This window comes from Mytilus galloprovincialis, chromosome 14, assembly GCF_965363235.1.
Source record: "Mytilus galloprovincialis chromosome 14, xbMytGall1.hap1.1, whole genome shotgun sequence".
NCBI lineage: Eukaryota > Metazoa > Mollusca > Bivalvia > Mytilida > Mytilidae > Mytilus > Mytilus galloprovincialis.
In genome coordinates this window covers 27,196,079-27,218,728 of record NC_134851.1, presented here as the reverse complement: position 1 = coordinate 27,218,728, position 22,650 = coordinate 27,196,079, and the positions used below count along the sequence as shown (strand labels likewise).

Below are 22,650 nucleotides of genomic sequence, written 5' to 3'. Positions count from 1 at the left end.
CTTTGCATTATAAGTTGATTCAAGGAACAAAAGAAATTTAAAACAATAGAACAGAAGTTAGTTTTATATCTTTTGAAATATTTTTCAAAAATTATGAGTCAAGAAAAACTGAAACTAGTCATGTCACAGAACTTAGGATCTACTTTTTAACAATGCCAAGTCAAATCAGACTTGCATATGAGGCACCGTCTGATAGGCATGTCAATGTAAATTCATTGGATTTGTATCTTGTTTTTATTTTAAAGTCGAATTTTTTGTCAGCTTTTTCCAGTTTTATCCATTTCATACAGTAAGTACAGAGTGAGTCATGGATGATATTACGACACTCATTCCAATTTATAATTGACTGGGGAAGATAATTAGGTCCTTTACTGAGGAATGATTTTAACTCTCCGTCTTGAAATAAGTTAAGATCTCCTGTTATAACATGGGAAATTGGTCCATAAATGTATTTGGAATTACTGCAATTACATGAAGTAGGTGTATTTTCACTGATATTAAAATCTTTACACAATTGGCTATAATTTAACACAAATTTCCAGGTAGATTTCTTGTAAATATAACAAATAAGAGGGAGCTCAGTATTATCAAAATATCCAGGAATTTGTTCTTTAACAGAATGGTTGTTAAAAATACCAGCAATATTTACAAAATCAAAACCTTTATTGACATACTTTATTTTAATAAAATGTTTTTTATGATCTTCAGGACGATCAATTTTAGGAAACAGTTTAGAATAACAATATGCCATTATAATTTGAACAATTTCGTACTTAGGACTGCTATATGAAATTGTGTTGCAATCCTCTAAAATTTTATTTAACTTATTAATCGGTAATGAACAGAGCTTTGTTAACAGATAATGTCTGCCGTTGTTTTTTTAAATAGAAATTAGGTCCGAAATATTGGTGTGATTGGTCCGAAATTTTCTTTGATTGTGATTTTTTCTACGACCATGAGAATGTTTTTTTTCGAACAGTTTTAGAAACAATATCCAAAATGTTAACAGTATCGGTTCTTGATATTTTTTAATCTAATTTAATTCAATTATTTTCCGTGATTGTACAAACTTTGAATGAGATTCACCAGGCTGCTTATTTACTTCTTCCAAAGGTTGAACTGCTAAATATTTGATAGGATGACTGTGCTTCTTAAGGTGTTGATAAATGATACTTTTGAATTTATTGGGTTATTTTCTTGAGTGCGTTTAGATAAATATCGACCAGTTTAACCTACGTACTGAATACCACATCCTGGTTTGTTTCATGTGAGTAAATAAATAAGACTGTTTGTTTTTCAAGTTATATCAGTTTCAAATTTTAAAGAAAATGAGCGACCATTAAGTGTGGACCTTACCGTATTGTTGGTGGAAAGACAGGGACATGTTACTCATTTTTTGGCATGACACTTATCGATAGAAGGGTAACCACGATTTTTATTTTTAAAAATGTTAGCGATGGTAGTATTTTTAGATAGGCGATTTTGAAGATTGAGACATGTAATTACCCTTTGAACGAGTTAAGTATTTAATATTTTTCCATTTCTAAGCTTCCTATTTGTTTTTTGTTTGTGAATTATATTAGAAAGGAGCAAAGACTGGTGTCCAGAATATGAACCAGCATACAATGAATTAAGTTATGAAAAAATGATAAATCTGTTCAGCTAAAGATGTCAAACGCTATCTGTATTAATTACCCAAAAAAGATAGGGTATATCAGGGTAGCGACTGACGTCTGACTAAATATTCTCGCTCGGACACACACTCCATAATCTAGTATATTATAAGAGCATATAAACCTGTTAAATTAAATTAATATTGATATAGCTTTTACTTGTCTGACCTTTTTATCCTCTAGTACAAGACAATCAGACAAGTGTTATTGTTGAGCCCTAATGATTCCAGTATATATATGAGAAAATGTTAAACCTTGGAAAAAAAGAGTTTTTGGAAAAACTTCTTGTTATATTTCATACTACAGTGGTTACAATATCTATTGAATTCATCTGAAAATTGATACAACCAATCAAATATCAGGTCATTATACAGCTTTTAACCAAAGAAACAATCTGGATGTCAGAAACAGTGAGCAATGCTATTTGTGGGTCGACAGATATAAGTTTAAATGTTGTCATGAGTCAATATATATGTCTTTACAGTATGATAACTTTCATGGAATGGTCAATGTTATGCTTTACCTTACTGTTCCCGTCTAAATTCCCAGTGTTTGTCCAGAGGGAGATCATACTCTGACATCATGGTCAAATCAGATGACAAGCGTCTTCTTGGACCAGGTTCAATTCTGATTGTGGGTAAAACAAATGGTTGTGTACCATCATAAGATTTGTATGGATGGTAATTCTCATTCTGGAATTGATGCAAAACATTCTGATATGAAATTAAAATGTATACCTGTTTCAAATTTGTGTGCAGATCCATGTCATTTTTTTAATTATCATGATTTTGTAATAGAAATAAACATCATAAAAGTTTGAAGAGCACACAGACTATCGCTAATAATAAATGAAGCAAGTCCATATGCAAAGCTGTTATAAATATTCAAATCTAAAATTGACAAAAACTTCCTTAAAACTAAATTAGATTCTGTCTAGATTGAATATCTCTATTTTCATAATCTAAACATTACTGATGAACATTTAATGAATCTCAATTATCTTCCTTTCTTAAGACTTACTTTGTAACTTTTACACCATATAAAGACAACTTCCTCATAAAACTTCATTTCCTAATTATAACCGAATAAGTCAAACATATTCTTTTTTGTGCACTTGTATTTGAACTTATCAGTAATAAAATATGTTTGAATATTGAAACTAGCCTGTGTCATGACAATTACTCTCTTGACATTTCTATATTTGCTGGACTGAACCCTCTTGTAACGTCTATAACATATAAATATCAGGAGTAACAGGAAGAGAACAACTACTGATGCGACACCACCGATAATGTAGATTACTATTTGCTCTTTATCGTTTGTTCCTCCTGACCTAATGTCTACTGCTTCTGCTTGTTCATCTGCAATTAAAGTATTTGTAATTAAAAAGTTTTCAAAAGATGAAATAATATGTTTGAAAGGAAATGGTAAATATGTGTCAGCTCAATAGCTGGCTTATCTACAATATTTATAACCAATTCAATCCTTTTTCCTCCTCATCAAACTTTTAATTGTTAAAAGTCTTTATTTTAGGAATGATTGTAATATTTTTTTCTGTCTATGAAGGAATAATATCATTAAAAAAAATGTGGTGCACACTGAATAACCCACTACATAAGTTACTCTAAAGTGTGTATCAAATTCAACATTTTTAACGATGAACGCCATGATTATTTTTGGTGTTAAAACTGCTTATTCTCCTTTTTTGTAAGTGTTCTATACTTTAAGCACCTGCATAGCCATTTTTACTTGATAGAAATATAAGATAAGGGGGTTTCAAATATTTATTTATTACATATATAAAGTTAAGATAAAGTGATCAGCCATCATATATAGTTGGTAAAAAGTATCTCTGCTTAAGCTACATAATGTCAACTTTGGTAACACTATTGAGCAGTGGCTTTCTGGTAGGTAGCTGTCTCAATATGTTTAATAAAGTCATTAGGGTCACCATAGTCAGCTTGGCAAGAAGTGTAGTAAGCATGATCTTGACCCAATGGCACTGGACTTGTACAATTTAAAATCAGATCTCCAGGCAGAGAAAATATGGCTAGATAATTGGTTGTTTTTAATTTGCTGCTAGGGTATTTGGTAATAACAGAGACATACATGTATAATACATTATATGTCTATGGGATAACATAGTTTGCATTTCATCAAATTATAAAAATTTAGAATTTTCAAAGATAAACATACTTATACTTAGGTATTCCATTGGTTTAGATAGAAAACAAGCCATAAATATCATATTTGATTTCATTAAGACATTTGTCTTTGAGGCTCAGTACTATAACTGTTCAATGTTTTCAACAGCATCAAATTAAAGTCTTTTTTTTTACATCTTAATCCATTGTCAGTATTTCACTTTTAATCATCCAGACGTGTGTCTTAAACTAGCTAGTTGATGACCAGGTAATTGCCAATAATTTGTTATTGCTGTATATATAGTCTAATAATAAACACCTTCATTGATTACTCGAAGCTATTTACCTTACGACACAAAAACAAGAAAAAGAAATGGTGACCTTCTGTTTTTACAGACTTTTCCGATATCAATTTCGAGTTTCTCAAGAGTTTTACCCTGTCAGTTTTAATTCTATAAACAAAAATGTTTACTGAAACTTTTTCGATGTTGACATTTTCAAAAGTTGTAGATTTCAAATTTTAATGGGAGGGATGGAAGAGGGTCTGAAAAACAAGAGATTTCGACTCCCATCGGAAGAATCACATGTATGACATACAAAATTTAATTATTACACAATACAAACTAGACTAAGTGAAATCCCTGGCCACACTTCACTCTGAAACTGTTTTATAGCAAAGTCAATGTTGGATTTCTTTGACAGACACAAATGATGCCCCTGCAGATGCAAAGTCTTATTTAAAAATAACTGTCTAACACTTTACCTTAAATATGACAAAGGTAAATTATATTATCACCCAAAAGAGCAAATATAAATAAGAATCAAAATCCTGACCCCATGCACAAAAAATGGAAAAACCACCAACTAAGTGAACACTTCCTAGCATAAAACTGTAGGACAATTATCTGTATGCGAGCTCCCCTTATGCAAGTAACTACTACAAAAAATGATTAAGAGCAAATATTAAACAAAATCAAAACCCTGACCACATGCACACCTTCAATACATGTACAAAGACTACAAACAGACATCAGAGTGAAAACTTCCTAGAATTCAAACTGTAGGAGGAGTTAAGTGGAATAACTGTACACCCATAATGGGAAGGACATACAGAGAGACACTGACAGGGGTAAAATAATATGACGTTCAGTTGTGGCGGCATTAAAAGAATTAATTTTTTTAGAAAAAACTGTACATTTCCAATTTTCATGATGCCAAACCTTCTATTTTTATGAGAGTCTATAAAAAATTTATTGATAATGATGTAATCGAAAATTGATTATTAAATTCTCCAAACGATTAAATCATTTTTATGTGAATATTTTGCTCTAAGACGTATTATTTCTTGGTGAAAAACAAACATTTCTCATTCTTATCTAAGCCTTTACCTAAAACTGTTAGCCAGGCAGTCTGGTAATATCTACCAAGTGGATTAGAAATCAAGCAACCATACCATCCAGCATTATCTTTTGTTACATTCTTTATTGTCAGTATTTCTGGGTGACTTAAATTCACCATGGATTGCTAAAAAATCAAATAAAACAGCATTAGAGGATGAGTATATAAAACATTGAAAAGCAAAATTTTCAAAAAAGTGAACTAAGACAATAAATTATAAAAAAAGTGAAAAAAGAAGAAAATATTTCAATAAACTAGACAATTAGAATCACATTATTTTCTTAAGTCACTTGAGATTTGTCATGCAGTCAGTTTTTTAAATATACACATGTATATATACTATTGTATAACACTTTTTAACAGCAAGATAAACTTATCAACATACAATAAGAAATTAAATTTAAAGAAACATTCACATCAAGATCATTCAGACACACCATATCTGTAAACATTTCATGACTCATACATTTTGGTGTGAAAATCCCAATGCAACCTTCTACTTGAGGTATTAATAAGTTGAAGTTATGAAATAACTGTTTCACAAATGATATCGGATATGTTCCTTATGTTGTTACTACAATCCCCTTCCCTTTCATGAATGTGACCTACCAAATTAGACTATTTACCGGACTTGTTATTACATAAGCAACATGACGGGTGCCACATGTGGAGCAGAATCTGCTTACCATTCCGGAGCACCTGAGATGACCCCCAATTTTTGATGGGATTCGTGTTGCTTATTCTTCATTTTCCTATGTTGTGTCATGTGTTCTATTGTTTGTCTTTTTTATTTTTAGCCAGGTGCATGTTGTCAATTTATTTTAGTTGATTTATAAGTTTGACTGTTCCTCTGGTATCTTTTGTCACTCTTTTTTTGAAGTCTAGATTGACTATATAGATATAGATAGAAAAATACTGGTCTTGGCCCGTAATTCCTAAACAGTTTGGACCATCACCACCAAAAAAAAATCTGAATCTTCCTTTTGTGGTTTTAATATAACCAAAAAGTGTGTGAAGATTTATGGAATAATCATAAATAGTTTCTGAGATACGGCACAACATGTATTTTTAATAGACATGATCACTCTAAAATAAGATAAAGAATCATCACAATAAAGTAAACAGATCTTCAGATTAATATAACTTACCACTGAACCATGAAAATGAGGTCAAGTTCAGATGACACCTGCCAGTTGGACATGTACACCTTACAGTCCTTCCATACACCGAATATACTAGCCATATTGCTTGTAGTATCTGAGATATGGACTTGACCACCAAAACTTAACCTTGTTCACTGATCCATGAAATGAGGTCGAGGTCAAGTGAAAACTGTCTGACAGACATGAGGACCTTTCAAGGTACGTACATATCAAATATAGTTATCCTATTACTTATAATAAGAGAGAATTCAACATTACAAAAAATCTGAACTTTTTTTCAAGTGGTCACTGAACCATGAAAATGAGGTCAAGGACATTGGACATGTGACTGACAGAAACTTCGTAACATGAGGCATCTATATACAAAGTATGAAGCATCCAGGTCTTCCACCTTCTAAAATATAAAGCTTTTAAGAAGTTAGCTAACACCACCGCCGCCGGATCACTATCCCTATGTCGAGCTTTCTGCAACAAAAGTTGCAGGCTCGACAATTAGCATCCACAGATTTTATCAAAACATTATATGATTAGGCGTTGTTAATTAAAGTCTATTTTTGCTAATGAGAGTAATATTAACATGTGGGGATAAATTGAGTTATTTTGTGTTTTAGTATAAATATCGTTGCAAAATTTTGGAAGAGCAGTCACCCTTCGGAAACCCAAACTTGCACTGCTAAAGTCTATTATACTGGACCTGTAGGACTGACGATCAGTCTTCCAGTTGACTTTGTAGTGTTTGGACAAAAATGTATTTTTTGACTCCCCTTTTATTTTTGAGAATATTTTAAGATAGCAGTCAGTGTTCTGGAAGCGTAACCTCACACTACTCGTCATGCTCATGTCATTATACTAGACCTAAAAGATTGTTTTACCAGTCTACTAGTTGACTGTGCAGTGTTGAGACAAAATTTATCTCTGAATCATAATTTAATTTTAGAAAATACTTTTAAGACTTTTATATTTTGATTTTGAGATTAAGTTCATTTTATGATTTAGTAAATTTGGCATTTATTTTATATTTTACATTGTAAGGAGAAAATAGTTTTACTTTGGATTTTTTATTTTGAATTGATACTATGTACTTTAATTGGATTATTATTATTATTGGAATAATCAATTGTTTAATAATTGATTTATTATCATCATACGTCTAAATTATTATAGTAACTAGATATCATTGAGATGGGAGCCATCTCTGTGGGCCCCGCTGTGAATAATGTGCATTAAAAAATTGTATCTTTACCATAGGACATGGGTTTGTCAACTGAAATCAAAGTTTTTGACCTTGACCTTTGACCTATGAAGTTGTAAATAAATTATGACACACCCTTTGGTGTTGGTTTATAAACATGTCAAGTATAAACTTTGAAATGATAAAGGTTCTCAAGATATAGAGCGGACACGATCTTTACCATAGGACATGGGGTTGTCAACTGAAACCAAAGTTTTTGACCTTGACCTTTGACCTAGGAAGTTGCACATAAATTTTGACACACCCTTTGGTGTTGGTTTATATACATGTCAAGTATAAACTTTGAAATGATAACAGTTCTCAAGATATAGAGCGGACACAATCTTTACCATAGGACATGGGGTTGTCAACTGAAACCAAAGTTTTTGACCTTGAACTATGCCCTAGGCAGTAGTTCATAAATTATGACACGCCCTCTGGTGTTGGTTCATATACATGTCAAGTATAAACTTTGAAATCATAACGGTTCTCAAGATATAGAGTGGACACGATCTTCACCACAGGACACAGGGTTGTCAACTGAAACCAAAGTTTTTTTACCTTGACCTTTGACCTAGGAAGTTGTACATACATCATGACACGCCCTCTGGTGGTGGTTAATAAACATGTAAAGTATAAAGTATGAAATCATAATGGTTCTCTAGATATGGAGCGGACACAAAGTGTTACGGACGGACGGACGGACGGACAGACGGACGGACTGACGGACAGACTGATCACTATAGGGGACCGCCTTTGGCGGGACCCTAATTAAAGTATGAAAACCTAGTGATTTTTAGCCTTATGTTACAGTTCTATGTAATATAGGCATTTTCTAGTAATATTACTGTTTTATGTAATATGGAGACTATATTACACATTTCAGTAATATAACAATATTACAGGTTTTAGTAATATAAGAATTATATTACTATTTTTTGTAATATTACTTTTACTTGTAATATTATATAAAAAAGTAATATTACAGTTTTCAGTAATTGCCTGGACTGTGATAACAGCAAAATAAAATTTCATGTAGACAAGAAAAGATACCAAAGAAGACATCATAAGTCTTAGCTTGTGTCTCATTCCCTTTGATGATTACAAATAAAATATGTTTATATTAAGGGGGCTCTCCAGTATAAATCTTTTTTTTCTTTCTAATATATGATTTCTTTATATTTTTCTATAAACATGATAAATGAACTTTATCATATACTTAATAGAACAAGAGGCTCTCAAGAGCCTGAATCGCTCACCTGGTAAACAATGCCTTATTGAACATATTGAACCATGCCAGGCAAACATGTACAGCTAACAATTCTTCAATATTAGAAATACAAGTTCTACCATGTTTACACGTTTCCTTCTAATATAATATGCATACAAGAAGAGCGGCAGGACGTTATTTTTATTACATTATAGTTACAATAAAAGAATTTTAACAATAAAATTGTTATTGTTACATTATTAAATTGTTATTCTTTCGAATTTCTTCATTCATGATTTGGATTTATTCCACTGCTGAGAAGGGGCAAGGGGCTCCAATAACAGCAAAACAGTTAAATGATTTCATTAATAACAGTTAGGCATGGACCATTTAACTTGTAGGGGGACATGGTTTTTTTTCTGGTCAGAATATTTTCTATTTTTTGGAAGTAGCACAACAAATTATTTTTTTGGCAAATTGCAAATTGAAAATTTCAGGACAGGTAGACCTTGACCTAATAAATATTTTAACTTCTAGTCTTATTTGCTCTAAATGCTGGAGTTTTTTAGATATAAGCCAAAAACTGCATTTTACCCTGTGTTCTATTTTTAGCCATGACGGCCATGTTTTTAGACAAAATAGAAAATAAAACACAAACTTTATTTTATACACCCTACTGATCATTCAGTTGAAGTTTGGTTGAATTTGGTTGAGTAGTTTTAGAGGAGAAGATTTTTTAAAGTTAGCAAATATGATGAACAAATTGTGAAAAAATTGTCATTAAAGGACAATAACCCCTTAAGGGGTCAATTGACAATTTTGGTCATATTTAACTTATTTGTAGATCTTACTTTGCTTATCATTTTTGCTGTTTACAGTTTATCTTTATCTATAATGATATTTAAGATAATGACCAAAAACTGCAAAATTTCCTTAAAATTACCAATTAAGTGGCAGCAACCCAACAATGGTTTGTTTGATTCGTCTAAAAATTTCAGGGCTGATAGATCTTGACCTAATGAACATTTTTACCCCACGTCAGATTTGCTCTAAATGCTTTCGTTTTTGAGATATAAGCCAAAAACTGCATTTGACCCCTATGTTCTATTTAAAGTAAGGGCGGCCATGTTTTTTGACGGATCAAAAATCGAAGCACACACTTTGTGCAGGATAATCTAAGGAACTATCATGCTAAGTTTCATCCAAATCCATTCAGTAGTTTCAGAGGAGAAGATGTTTGAAAAATTGTTAACGACGACAGACGATGACGACGGACGCCAAGTGATGAGAAAAGCTCACATGGCCTTTTAGGCCAGGTGAGCTAAAAATGAAATAAAAAAATTGGGTCACCGTTTATTTACGCTAACAATCTGCCTCTGAAAGAAGCATAATTTTTTGTTAATGTCCTTATTTACTGTTGAACTAATAGGAGAAAAAGAGGTAATATCGAAATAAAAAAAGAACTAAATTACAGAAATCGCTTAAATTTTACAAGTATTTAGTTTATGTACAGCTTTTTGAAAACAATAATAAAAAATATAGGTCATCGATGATTTAAAAAAGATATTTCAACTTTAATGCCAAAAAAATGTATTTTTGCATCAAAGGGAGATAATTTGGAGCTTTTTCAATGCTATAAACATATTAAAAGTCACCTGGGGGCAAACAAAATTGATTTTTTTAGTTGATTTTTGTACCATATCATAAAGCAATAACTAATAGTGTGATGAATAAAATTTGTAATGAAAAAATTCGTAAGGGTTCCGCAGAACCCAGTGTCTCACCTACTTTTGCTGTAAATCGCAGGCTGAACAAAAAAAAGGAAAACAAGAGGCTGTCACAACGACAGCAAACCGGATTTATTAACATTTATTTGTGTCCTAGCAATATCACAAGAACCATTACTGATGAATGGTGAAAGGGAAAATCGTCAATATCAAATTTGACCTCCATTTTGTCATCAGTATCAACATATTGAAATTAGAAAAGTTTAGATTGAATGGTTCATGAGTAAATGCAATAAAGTGAATGGAAACGCCATTTTACGATCTTTCAAGAACCATACCTCCTGAACGGTAAAAGTCAAAATCGTCATTATTGAACATGTTGAACTTGACCTCTATTTTGTCATCAGTAACAACATATAAAAATTTCAAAAGCTTTGGTTGAATGGTTCATGAGAAAATGCACAGACATGACTGGAAACACCATTTTTCAATCTTTCAAGAACCATAACTCCTGAACGGTAAAAGTCAAAATCGTCATTTTGAACTTGACCTCCATTTTGTCATCAGTAACAACATATTAAAATTTGGGAAGCTTTGGTAGAACAGTTCATGTGTAAATACACGGACACGACTGGAAACTGCATTTTTCAGTCTTTCAAGAACCATAACTCCTGAACGGTAAAAGTCAAAATCGTCATTATTGAACTTGACCTCCATTTTGTCATCAGTAACAACATATTAAAATTTGGGAAGCTTTGGTAGAACAGTTCATGCGTAAATGCACGGACACGACTGGAAAAACCATTTTTCAATCTTTCAAGAACCATAACTCCTGAACGGTAAAAGTCAAAATCGCCATTATTGAACTTGACCTTCATTTAGTTGTCAGTAACAACATATTAAAATTTTAAAAGCTTTGGTTGAACGGTTCATGAGTTAATGCACGGACAACATTTGATTGACGCCCGAAAAATATCGAAAAAATGAATTTAATTTTTTACAAAATTAAGTTCTGGATACTATCTTATGATCATAAACAAGCTTCTGTCCAAGTTTGGTACAAACCCAGGATAGTTTAAGAAAGTTAAAGTTAAAAAACTACCTTGATCAAAAACTTTAACCTGAACTTTGCTCTATCATTTTCTATGTTCAGTGGACCATGAAACTTGGGTCAAAACTATAATTTGGCATTAAAATTAGAAAGATCATATCATGGGGAACATGTGTACTAAGCTGAATGGACTTCAAATTCTTCAAAAACTACCTTAACCAAAAACTTAAACCTGAAGCGAACGGACACACAGATGGACGAACTAACGAACGAACGAACGGAGGCACAGACCAGAAAACATAATGCCTCTCTACTATCGTAGGTGGGGCAATCGTAGGTGGGGCATAAAAATGAAATCACATTTAAACTTTTTTTTTACACCAGAAATCAGGGACGTTCTCTGAAAGCAGGAAATATATTTCCTGACTTGTGCTCAACCTGTTCAGACGTCTCAGACTATTTTTACTTAAAAGATTTTATCCTTTAAACAGGAACAGAGGTTAAAGACAAATCCAATCAAGGTGCACTCAGTGGGTTGAAAGATGCTTCAGATTTAAGATCACCCTTGCACACAACACAAATCATGTGGCAAGGCATTATGTTTGTTTTCCTTGATTCCAAATCATATAGAAGCTTCAAAGCAAAAAAGCTTTGATTTAAAACGTTTGATGACTGCAGCATCAGAAAGGTATAAAAAAAAAAACCAACGCATCGGAAAGATATCACTAAAAACCAACATAGAAAAAAAAAATTTGGACAAGAATGGCCAATAAAAATTTTCGTGTTGCAGTGATTTTACAGGGTTAGTCGTGGAAAGGGAAACAAACAATAATTAATTTTTGGCCTACATAGCTAGTTGACACACAATGAATGTTGTGTTAGAACTTAAAAAAATTAAATTGGACATTTACCTGCTATGGTCCAATATACAAAATCTAAATACATGATTTGATTCAGCATATTTTGAAAAGAACCCCAACAATTCAATTTTTGATGAAATCAAAGAAAGTTCAATTTTGGAACCTCTAGAACTCAATGTGGACCAATTTGATAAAGGGGCCCAGGCATCACAAATCTAAATAAACGATTAGAATCGGCATATCAAAGAACCCCAATAATTCAATTTTTGATGAAATCAAACAAAGTTTAATTTTTCACCCTTTTGGCCCCTCATTCCTAAACTGTTGGAACCAAAACTCTAAAAATCAATCCCAATCTTCCTTTTGTGGTCATAGATTTCTATTTACTTATACATACTAAAGTTATTATCCCGAAATCATTGGTCTTGGATGACGCTCAACAAGGCAGATGACAACAACGTATAACAAATATCAACTAAATTTTTTTTAATTATTTTTGCGGTTGTATCAAACGGACATATAAACCCATAACGTTAAAAGTGAATGTACCCAAATTCATGCTTCATTAAAAATTTGTGTGAATAAGCATTGTGTATACATTTTTTATATTATTTGGTTGATGCAAACTTCAGTTAGAGAATGGAAACAGAAAATTCAGCATTGTTTCCATAATTGTAAAGAAATATTTAACTTAAATGGAAATTAAGACCTCATTTAACACAAAATTAAAAATAAAAGGTTGAAAAATAAAAGGCAAAGCTACAATATTTACAAACCTTTCGGCTCACTAATGCCATGAATTGATAGCCATACCACAGTGGTAACATCCTGTGTTATCTGATCTAGAAAAGAAAAAAAATACAAAAATAAATATGTAGTAAATATATATACTGTCTTAAGTGTTGAGGTACAATATCCAATAAAGAAAAATAAATTTAACATTAAGCATGTTAAGACGAAGTTGCAAGTGTTGAATTAATATTTCTGAATGCAGTTGTTTGCCAGTCCAGAATTGCATCAATTGAGGGCAGTATGTTTATTATACTAAGTGCTTGCAGAAATTAATCCTAACTACATAAGCCAAGGTTGTTTATAATTATTAGGATTTTAAATAGCATGAAACATAACCAGTGCTTAACAATTGTAAAGTATTGTGTAACTTATATTCAGAACTGTTAACGTTGGATTATGTTGCTTGATGAATTTGGTGATTAGATTTTGTCAGTTGTCATGGTTGTTGTAGGATTTTTCTTGGATTTCAGTATTTCTGTTATTCTACTTTTTTTGTTATGTATAACAGCACTTACAAACAGATTTTAATCATTTTAATTAGCCAAACATCATGTAGTCGCCAGAAATATGGTCATTGTATCGAAGCACATGTGAATGGTTCCAGTATGAAAAGAAGATAATTACACTTTTGCGAGATATGAACAAAGAAATGTTTAGCAACATTTTGAAAGCATATATTTCATGCTATTTTCATTGCATGAAGTTTTAGAAGAACAATAATGTATACAAAATCATACATGTACATGTATTATTGGGGAAAAAAATTAAAAGCAAAGGAAGGGTGCTTTGGCTGTTGTCTTTCATCCTAAGGTCATGGTCAAATGGTGAGTACCCTGATTTAACATAAGTGAATTTCTTTGTTAGTGTGAGTAACCCTGCAAAGACGCCATTGGCATTGCAACAATTAATAAAAGTATATTTCAGGTGTAAGTAGGATGACAAAAGTATCTCTTATATTTGGAACTTGTAGCTTAACAGTGGAAAAGGTGTTTTCTAGAATTGATGCCACAGTAAACCAATCTTATTTCTCAGATTTAAACAAATGAGTAAAGGTTCTGTGCTACAAGAAAAAAAAGTATCATAAGTATAATGTGTACATACATTTTGAAGTTATTTTGCATTTTTTACAAAAAATATTTACATGGTAATAATGAGAAGTTCTGTTAATATTCACATGCAAATTTCAAAAACGCACACATGACATAGAGGGAATAAAAAGCCATATCTAGTTGTTACAATGGTCAACAAATATGGTCATAATTTAACTTAGGACTCAATAAAAACCAACGCATCCCAGCTGGAGAAAACTCTGCAAATTTTGTTTGTTTTTGGATTTGCAAATTTTAAATTCTTCTTCTTGTCTTTATCATGTTTATGTGTTTACAGATTTTTTTACATCATTTATTAATCTCCCACATTCATGACATTTGAATCAAATGATTGATGATTTGAAACAATCACATGGTCACAGTGTGCCCACATATAACACATCCAAAGACGATTGTGTAAGATTTATTTTAATTCATTCAGAAGTTATATTATAACTTGCTTATTTATAAAAATCTGACATTTTTTTTTTTTAATATTGCAATGTATTGTAATGAAAGAAAAAACAGTGTATCGTAATTTTCTGTCGATAAACACATCTACATATTTTGTTCTTGTTATCTACAGAGTTTTATAAAATTCTGTTGAGTGGTTTCAGAGGAGTTGGGATGACTAGAACAGGACTGATGGACAAAGTCAAAAACATTATACCCTACAGAACTTTGATCCATGGGTTATAATTAATGTACATGAAATAAAAATCTCAGACATAAGAGATTTTATTTTACTTACACACAATTTTCCATTAGGATCCCCCATGATGCAAACTGTCACATGTCAGTTCTTACCATGCTGACCAAACCAATCACTCTGTTTTTCTCGATACTGTAACAAATTAAAGAACCTTAGTGAGCACGCTCACATACCCCACGTCCCCACATTGTCATTGGAGAAATTAAATAAGTATAAGAAAAAAAAATTGTATAAGAAAAAATATTGAATAATAATTTCCTGTCAATAAACATAGTATGTCCTTATTATCTACAAAATTTCATGAAATTCTGTTGTGTGTTTTCAGAGGAGTTGAGATGACAAAAGGTTGCAGAAGTACATTGAAGCAAATAAGTTCAAAGGGGCATAACTCCTAGAAAAAAATTGAACCGTAATTTCCTGTTGATATGCACATCTACATAGTATGTCCTTATTATCTACAAAGTTTCATGAAATTCTGTTGTGTGGTTTGAGAGGAGTTGCGATGACAAACTGTTGCAGTAGTACATTAAAGTAAATAAGTTCAAAGGGGCGTAACTCCTAGAAAAAAAATTGAATCGCAATTTCCCGTCGATATGCACAACTACATAGTATGTCCTTATTATCTGAAAAGGTTTCGTGAAATTCTGTTGAGTGGTTTGAGAGGAGTTATGATGACAAACTGTTGCAGTAATACATTAAAGTAAATAAGTTCAAAGGGGCGTAACTCCTAGAAAAAAAATTGAATCGCAATTTCCCGTCGATATGCACAACTGCATAGTATGTCCTCATTATCTGAAAAGGTTTCGTGAAATTCTGTTGTGTGGTTTGAGAGGAGTTGCGATGACAAACTGTTGCAGTAGTACATTAAAGTAAATAAGTTCAAAGGGGCGTAACTCCTAGAAAAAAAATTGAATCGCAATTTCCCGTCGATGTGCACAACTACATAGTATGTCCTTATTATCTGAAAAGGTTTCGTGAAATTCTGTTGTGTGGTTTGAGAGGAGTTATGATGACAAACTGTTGCAGTAATACATTAAAGTAAATAAGTTCAAAGGGGCGTAACTCCTAGAAAAAAAATTGAATCGCAATTTCCCGTCGATATGCACAACTACATAGTATGTCCTTATTATCTGAAAAGGTTTCGTGAAATTCTGTTGTGTGGTTTGAGAGGAGTTGCGATGACAAACTGTTGCAGTATTACATTAAAGTAAATAAGTTCAAAGGGGCGTAACTCCTAGAAAAAAAATTGAATCGCAATTTCCCGTCGATATGCACAACTACATAGTATGTCCTTATTATCTTAAAAGGTTTCGTGAAATTCTGTTGTGTGGTTTGAGAGGAGTTGCGATGACAAACTGTTGCAGTAGTACATTAAAGTAAATAAGTTCAAAGGGGCGTAACTCCTAGAAAAAAAATTGAATCGCTATTTCCCGTCGATATGCACAACTACATAGTATGTCCTTATTATCTGAAAAGGTTTCGTGAAATTCTGTTGTGTGGTTTGAGAGGAGTTGCGATGACAAGAAACAGGACTGACGGACGGACTGACGGACGGACTGACGGACGGACTGACGGACGGACGGACGGGTCAAAAACATTATACCCTGCGCAACTTCGTTGCGTGGGGTATAAAAAGAAAGATACATGTATAACAAAGGTATATGTTCCATACTCCAAGGTATATCTAAAAGTAAATGTCCATAAAAACTGTCAATACAAAATCCCACTATCATATCACTATTAGGTAAAAATACCATTTTTTTTTTAATCATTGTTAATGTTCCATTTTCTGTTCATCGTTCCAGAGTTTTATTTTTTTTACACTATCTACATGTATAGTATATAAATACAAATGGTGTTGTGATGTAAACAAATGACACCATAATGACATTTATGTGGTGAAAACAGATACTTTTGCAGTATAAGCTATTTATTTGTCTAGCAAATATGAATAATTGCATACAATTCACATTTTGTATCATAATCCTTCATGCTTAACAAATAAATTATATACATGTACGTAATCTGGCATATTTGACTGTAAACACTGAATTTGACTGAGAATGTGTATGTATGAGGGATGGGGTAATCGTAATCTGTAATCGTAATCGATTGTAATTGATTACATTTTTTCAAGTAATCGACAGTAATCTGTAATCGAAGACATTTTCGATTACATGTAATCGTAATTTAATCGATTACAGCAAAAATTTGGATGTAATCATCGATTACTTTTCGATTACATTTCGATTACTTTAGTAAAATAGTATGATGAAAAATAACCTATTTCAGAGGAAAATATGTATGTTATCACTTTGTAGTACATATAAAATATTATGCATCAACAATACTTGAGAGTTATTAAAGCAACTGCCTTATTTGCATCTATTGTCTCAAGCTGCATTATGAGAAACCAGATCCCCTACCTAAATTTACTTTATATCTAGCTTTTGAAACAAATGGATGTATGTGCTTCACTGCTTGTCAATAATTCAAGAGCTTTAATATTAAAATAAGAAAATAGATTTGAAATAATAAATTAGATCTTAAATAAGAAATGTGTCTGTCTTTCGTTAAGTTCTGTACTACATTTTTAAAAGTAGTAAGCTTATTTGTATTATTTTTCCTGAAACCATCATTTTCAATCAGAGTTGAAATTAAAAACTTAGTTTAGATAAACAGTTGATTTCTTAAATGTTATGATATACATGTATATAAATTAAATTAAAAAAGAACAAAAAATACTTTTAACAATGAACCAATGGCAATGTATTGCAATTCTTTTTAGAAATAGATACATGTATCCCTTTGACACTATAAATACATTTTGTTTATAATTGATTGGAGAAGTTAACAAATCTTAACAACAATCTTGCCTTTACTAATGAGATGATCAAAGTCTTCTAATCAATAACAAACATACTTTGTTTTTATTTCAAATATCTTATGTCTAATTAAGAAGGAAATTTAGCCCCAGGTTATAAATTGTACTCCAGTGGCAGTTAAATAATCTGTAATTAGGGTGGTTATCCAAACAAAAGGTTTAAATCATGCATGTCATTATAAAAATAAATTTTGATCTTAAAAATTAGCTGAACTAATTAATTATTCTACTTTTTTTATATTTCCTTAAACATTATAATTAACTGTGCTATAATAATTTTTTTTAAAGAGTAAAAACAAAAAGCTAACGTAAGTCAGTAAGAAAGCAAATTTTTTGAAAAACAATTGCATAAGTGATTGTTGCAATGCCATGACATCTTTCATTTATGTTGAAAGTCAAAATTTCAAGATTTTTCAAATATTTGTAATCTTCATTAAGAGATTTGATCTAAAAAAACAGCTATTAACTTATAATTTAGAAACAATGCTTTAAATGATGTTTGGTAAAGTTCTTAATTTCCACTATACAAATGTTGAGCAATATAATTGTGTTTATTACTCCTGTTATTTTTTTGTTGAAATGTTGAAGCATGTAATTGACAGTAATCGAAAAGTAATGTAATTACTTTTGATAAAGTAATCGATTGTAATCGATTACATACTAAAATTTGAGTAATCGATTATTAATCGATTGCACAAAAATCCTTCATGTAATCGATTATTAATCGATTACATTTGTCAGTAATCGTGCCCATCCCTGGTATGTATGCATTGAAAGAAGTGAGCTCCTTCTTCATGTGTTCATCAGAAAAACCAGATGCTCCGCAGGGCGTAGCTTTATACGACCGCAGAGGTTGAACCCTGAATGGTTGGGGCAAGTATGGACACAACATTCAAGCTGGATTCAGCTCTAAATTTGGATTGTGATTAAATAGTTGACACATCATAGGTTTCTGACACAGAATGAATGTGTTCTAATGAACTTAAAATTTTTGTTTTCTCTTAGAGCAATTCACTATGCTGTTGAATATTAAACCTCTCAAAAAAATGTTTGAAGAAATTTTCTTTTTTATTTATGAAATTTCAAATGAGAAAAATTGAACCCAATTTTTTTAATAACATCCCCCTTTCCCTTATTCCAAAACTAATCTCAATTAAAATTTCTAATGGAGTTTGCAACAATAACTACTCATTTAAATACATCATAAAATATTAAGATGTAAAAAAACTGCTTGTTATCACTGAATGGTAAAGATTATTTTAATTTATCAGTTGGTAGTAAAAAGTGAATATACATTGTATATTGTATATAACAAAGATTTAAGTTGATTCTGGACAAAGAAAGATAACTCCAATTAAAAAAAAATCTTGCTATTGCACAATATTTTGCAATTAGATATTTCTTGCTTACTATTCTGGACAAAGAAAGATAACTCTAATTAAAAAAAAATTTGCTATTTCACAATATTGTGCAATTAGATATTTCTTGCCATTGCCCAATACTGTGCAATTGAAAAGACTTGCTATTGCACAATACTTAATATAATAATTTTAGATCCTGATTTGGACCAACTTGAAAACTGGGCCCATAATAAAAAATCTAAGTACATTTTTGGATTCAGCATATCAAAGAACCCCAAGATTTCAATTTTTGTTAAAATCAGACTAAGTTTAATTTTGGACCCTTTGGACTTTAGTGTAGACCAATTTGAAAACAGGACCAAAAATGAAGAATCTACATACACAGTTAGATTTGGTATATCAAAGAACCCCATTTATTCAATTTTTGATGAAATCAAACAAAGTTTAATTTTGGACCCCGATTTGGACCAACTTGAAAACTGGGCCAATAATCAAGAATCTAAGTACATTTTTAGATTCAGCATATCAAAGAACCTAACTGATTCATTTTTTGTCAAAATCAAACTAAGTTTAATTTTGGACCCTTTGGACCTTAATGTAGACCAATTTGAAAACGGGACCAAAAGTTAAGAATCTACATACACAGTCATGACAGTTAGATTCGGCATATCAAAGAACCCCAATTATTCAATTTGGATGAAATCAAACAAAGTTTAATTTTGGACCCTTTGGGCCCCTTATTCTGTTGGGACCAAAACTCCCAAAATCAATACCAACCTTCCTTTTATGGTCATAAACCTTGTGTTTAAATTTCATAGATTTCTATTTACTTATACTAACGTTATGGTGCGAAAACCAAGAAAAATGCTTATTTGGGTCCCTTTTTGGCCCCTAATTCCTAAACTGTTGGGACCAAAACTCCCAAAAGCAATCCCAACCGTTCTTTTGTGGTCATAAACCTTGTGTCAAAATTTCATAGATTTCTATTAACTTAAACTAAAGTTATAGTGCGAAAAACCAAGAAAATGCTTATTTGGGCCCTTTTTGGCCCCTAATTCCTAAAATGTTGGGACCAAAACTCCCAAAATCAATACCAACCTTCCTTTTGTGGTCATAAACCTTGTGTTAAAATTTCATAGATTTCCATTCACTTTTACTAAAGTTAGAGTGCGAAAACTAAAAGTATTCGGACGACGACGACGATCCCCTAAGGAGTTATTGCCCTTCATAGTCAATTTTTAACAATTTTCTTAAAATTTGAAGATTTTCAATAACATTTTCCACAGAAAGTACTGTTATAGATAGAGATAATTGTAAGCAGCAAGAATGTTTAGTAAAGTAAGATCTACAAACACATCACCATCACCAAAACACAATTTTGTCATGAATCCATCTGTGTCCATTGTTTAATATTCACATAGACCAAGGTGAGCGACACAGGCTCTTTAGAGCCTCTAGTTCTATAGTACACTGCAAATGTGTATGAATTACAATAAATGAGTATTCATTATGATATAGCTACCCAACAACATAACATAGAACTTACCTGTATATGCATTTTAATAACAGCTTTTCCTATTAATGTTGCACCAAAAAATGTCCAAAATGGAATGAGAAAATGACCACATGTTATTCCTGCCAAATCAAACAGAGGGTTTGGTATCTGTAAAAAAAAGTAAAATTTATAATCAAAACAATCAAAATTGAATTTATACAAATTCAGAGGCAATCCAGTTTCACAATGAAGTAAGCTTAAATAAAATCTATGCTTTTTCAATGTTTAAAAGATTACAATACCAATTTCTAAAATTAGCCTATATTTAATATTTTATCAATAGATATGAACCAACATCTGAGCATCTGCAACTCATATATTTAACTGACAGACTTCTTATACAGATTTAAAAATAGAATTAAAGAACAAAGAGGCACAGATTAAAATAAAGCATGTTTTTTTGTCTGATAATAGACAAATTGACCATGTTTATAGAAAAAATGTTTTGTCGTTTGGAAAAGTTTTTCCAGAAGTGATGTTTTTAAGATTAATACACTGCATACTGTAAACCAACTTATTTTCGCGGATACTTTATTTCGCGTTTATCTCCAGCTAGTCTACTTCACGACGATTTAATTTCGCGATTTTTTAGTTAACTTGATATAGTTTAATAAGGAAAGATCCAAGTTATACATATTCGCGACGATTTAATTTCGCGTTATTTTTCTTCCCCCAAGAGTCGCGAAAATTAATCGGTCGCGAAATTAAGTTGGTTTACAGTATTCAGAATTTCAGACACAAATTAAAAGTACCATTTATTAAGATTAAACCTTACATAGAAACCCCAGTAATGTTTATCTAGCTTAGTACTTACCGATTGATTGATTGATTGATTGTTGGTTGCTTAACGTCCAGTGGCAAATATTTCATGCATATTCAGGACGAGCAGTTCACAATAAATACAATAGGTAGGTCTTGTCACAATAGAGGCCATCTGGGATGATGGTCGGGGAAATTTGGACTGCCACTGGAAAATGAGGGTTTATTGGATAGGGAAAGAAATTTTGCCTTGCAACAGGCCACCTACGGACCCCTCAAAGAGTTGTTGCAAGGGTTCTTTAGTGCAAAGAGCGTGGCACTCTCTCTACACGAGACATCGGATTTAACGTCCCCATTCTGACCGGACGTGACTGCGAACTTGATATATCCCGCACAGCCAAACGGACACCCCACTTCAGCAAGCGTTTTACTGCCAGTCGAGAGAAGACCAAGTGACCATATTTCTATTCCGCAGTCACCCTTGGGGGTCAGTACTTACCGATGCACAGGCTAAGATACCAAAGAATCCAACTTTCTGTACAAGGTTATGTACAGCTAATTTAGATTTTTCCATAAATCCCTGAAAATAAAAAATAAAACAATAGACAAGAATATATTAAAAATTCTTTTCCAATTATCATGCTTGAGATAACAGAAATTTCAAATCCTTCTTGTTTGTTTACTATTTAAATGCATTTGGACACATTTAATTCTACTTTTTAACCATTGTTAACTCTAGATCTACTTGAAATATGAACTGATTTAAAATAATGGATAAATTTTTTGTTGCTAATTTGCTTCTAGCTATATTTTCCTCGTTTTAGGTCATATGCTCTTATTTTTTTTTTTTTATAAGTTTTGGATTTTCAAATATTTCCACCTAAAGCATTGCTGAAGAGTCATTTCTTGTCAAAATGCACATCTGGTGCAGAAAAATTGGTACCTTTAATGTTATTAATTACAGTAATAACTAACAAACACAGTGAACAAAGCTAACAAAGTCATACCCTCTAAGCACTGTAAAAAGTGTGACAAATCAAGC

General features: G+C 31.7%; 2 protein-coding genes across 4 annotated transcripts in view; both read right to left on the bottom strand.

The window, feature by feature from the left end:
- LOC143059470 (fibroblast growth factor receptor 2-like) overlaps positions 1-2,979 on the bottom strand; it is a 103,404-nt gene extending 100,425 nt beyond the window's left edge. For both annotated transcript variants that reach the window (XM_076232974.1, XM_076232973.1), the window contains exons 1-2: positions 2,838-2,979; positions 2,202-2,365 (exon numbers count right to left, since the gene is read on the bottom strand). In XM_076232974.1, coding sequence (XP_076089089.1) covers positions 2,202-2,365; positions 2,838-2,846 — 173 coding nt within the window. In that variant the 5' untranslated portion in view covers positions 2,847-2,979. The remainder of the gene's footprint in view (positions 1-2,201; positions 2,366-2,837) is intronic.
- LOC143059469 (uncharacterized) overlaps positions 2,899-22,650 on the bottom strand; it is a 52,317-nt gene continuing 32,565 nt past the window's right edge. The window contains exons 10-15 of one of the 2 annotated variants that reach the window (XM_076232971.1): positions 22,108-22,188; positions 20,841-20,957; positions 15,145-15,181; positions 13,234-13,299; positions 5,206-5,341; positions 2,899-3,034 (exon numbers count right to left, since the gene is read on the bottom strand). In XM_076232971.1, coding sequence (XP_076089086.1) covers positions 5,280-5,341; positions 13,234-13,299; positions 15,145-15,181; positions 20,841-20,957; positions 22,108-22,188 — 363 coding nt within the window. In that variant the 3' untranslated portion in view covers positions 2,899-3,034; positions 5,206-5,279. Of the gene's footprint in view, positions 3,035-5,205; positions 5,342-13,233; positions 13,300-15,088; positions 15,182-20,840; positions 20,958-22,107; positions 22,189-22,650 lie in introns of those variants that run through there. The other variant, XM_076232972.1, reaches the window with a different exon arrangement.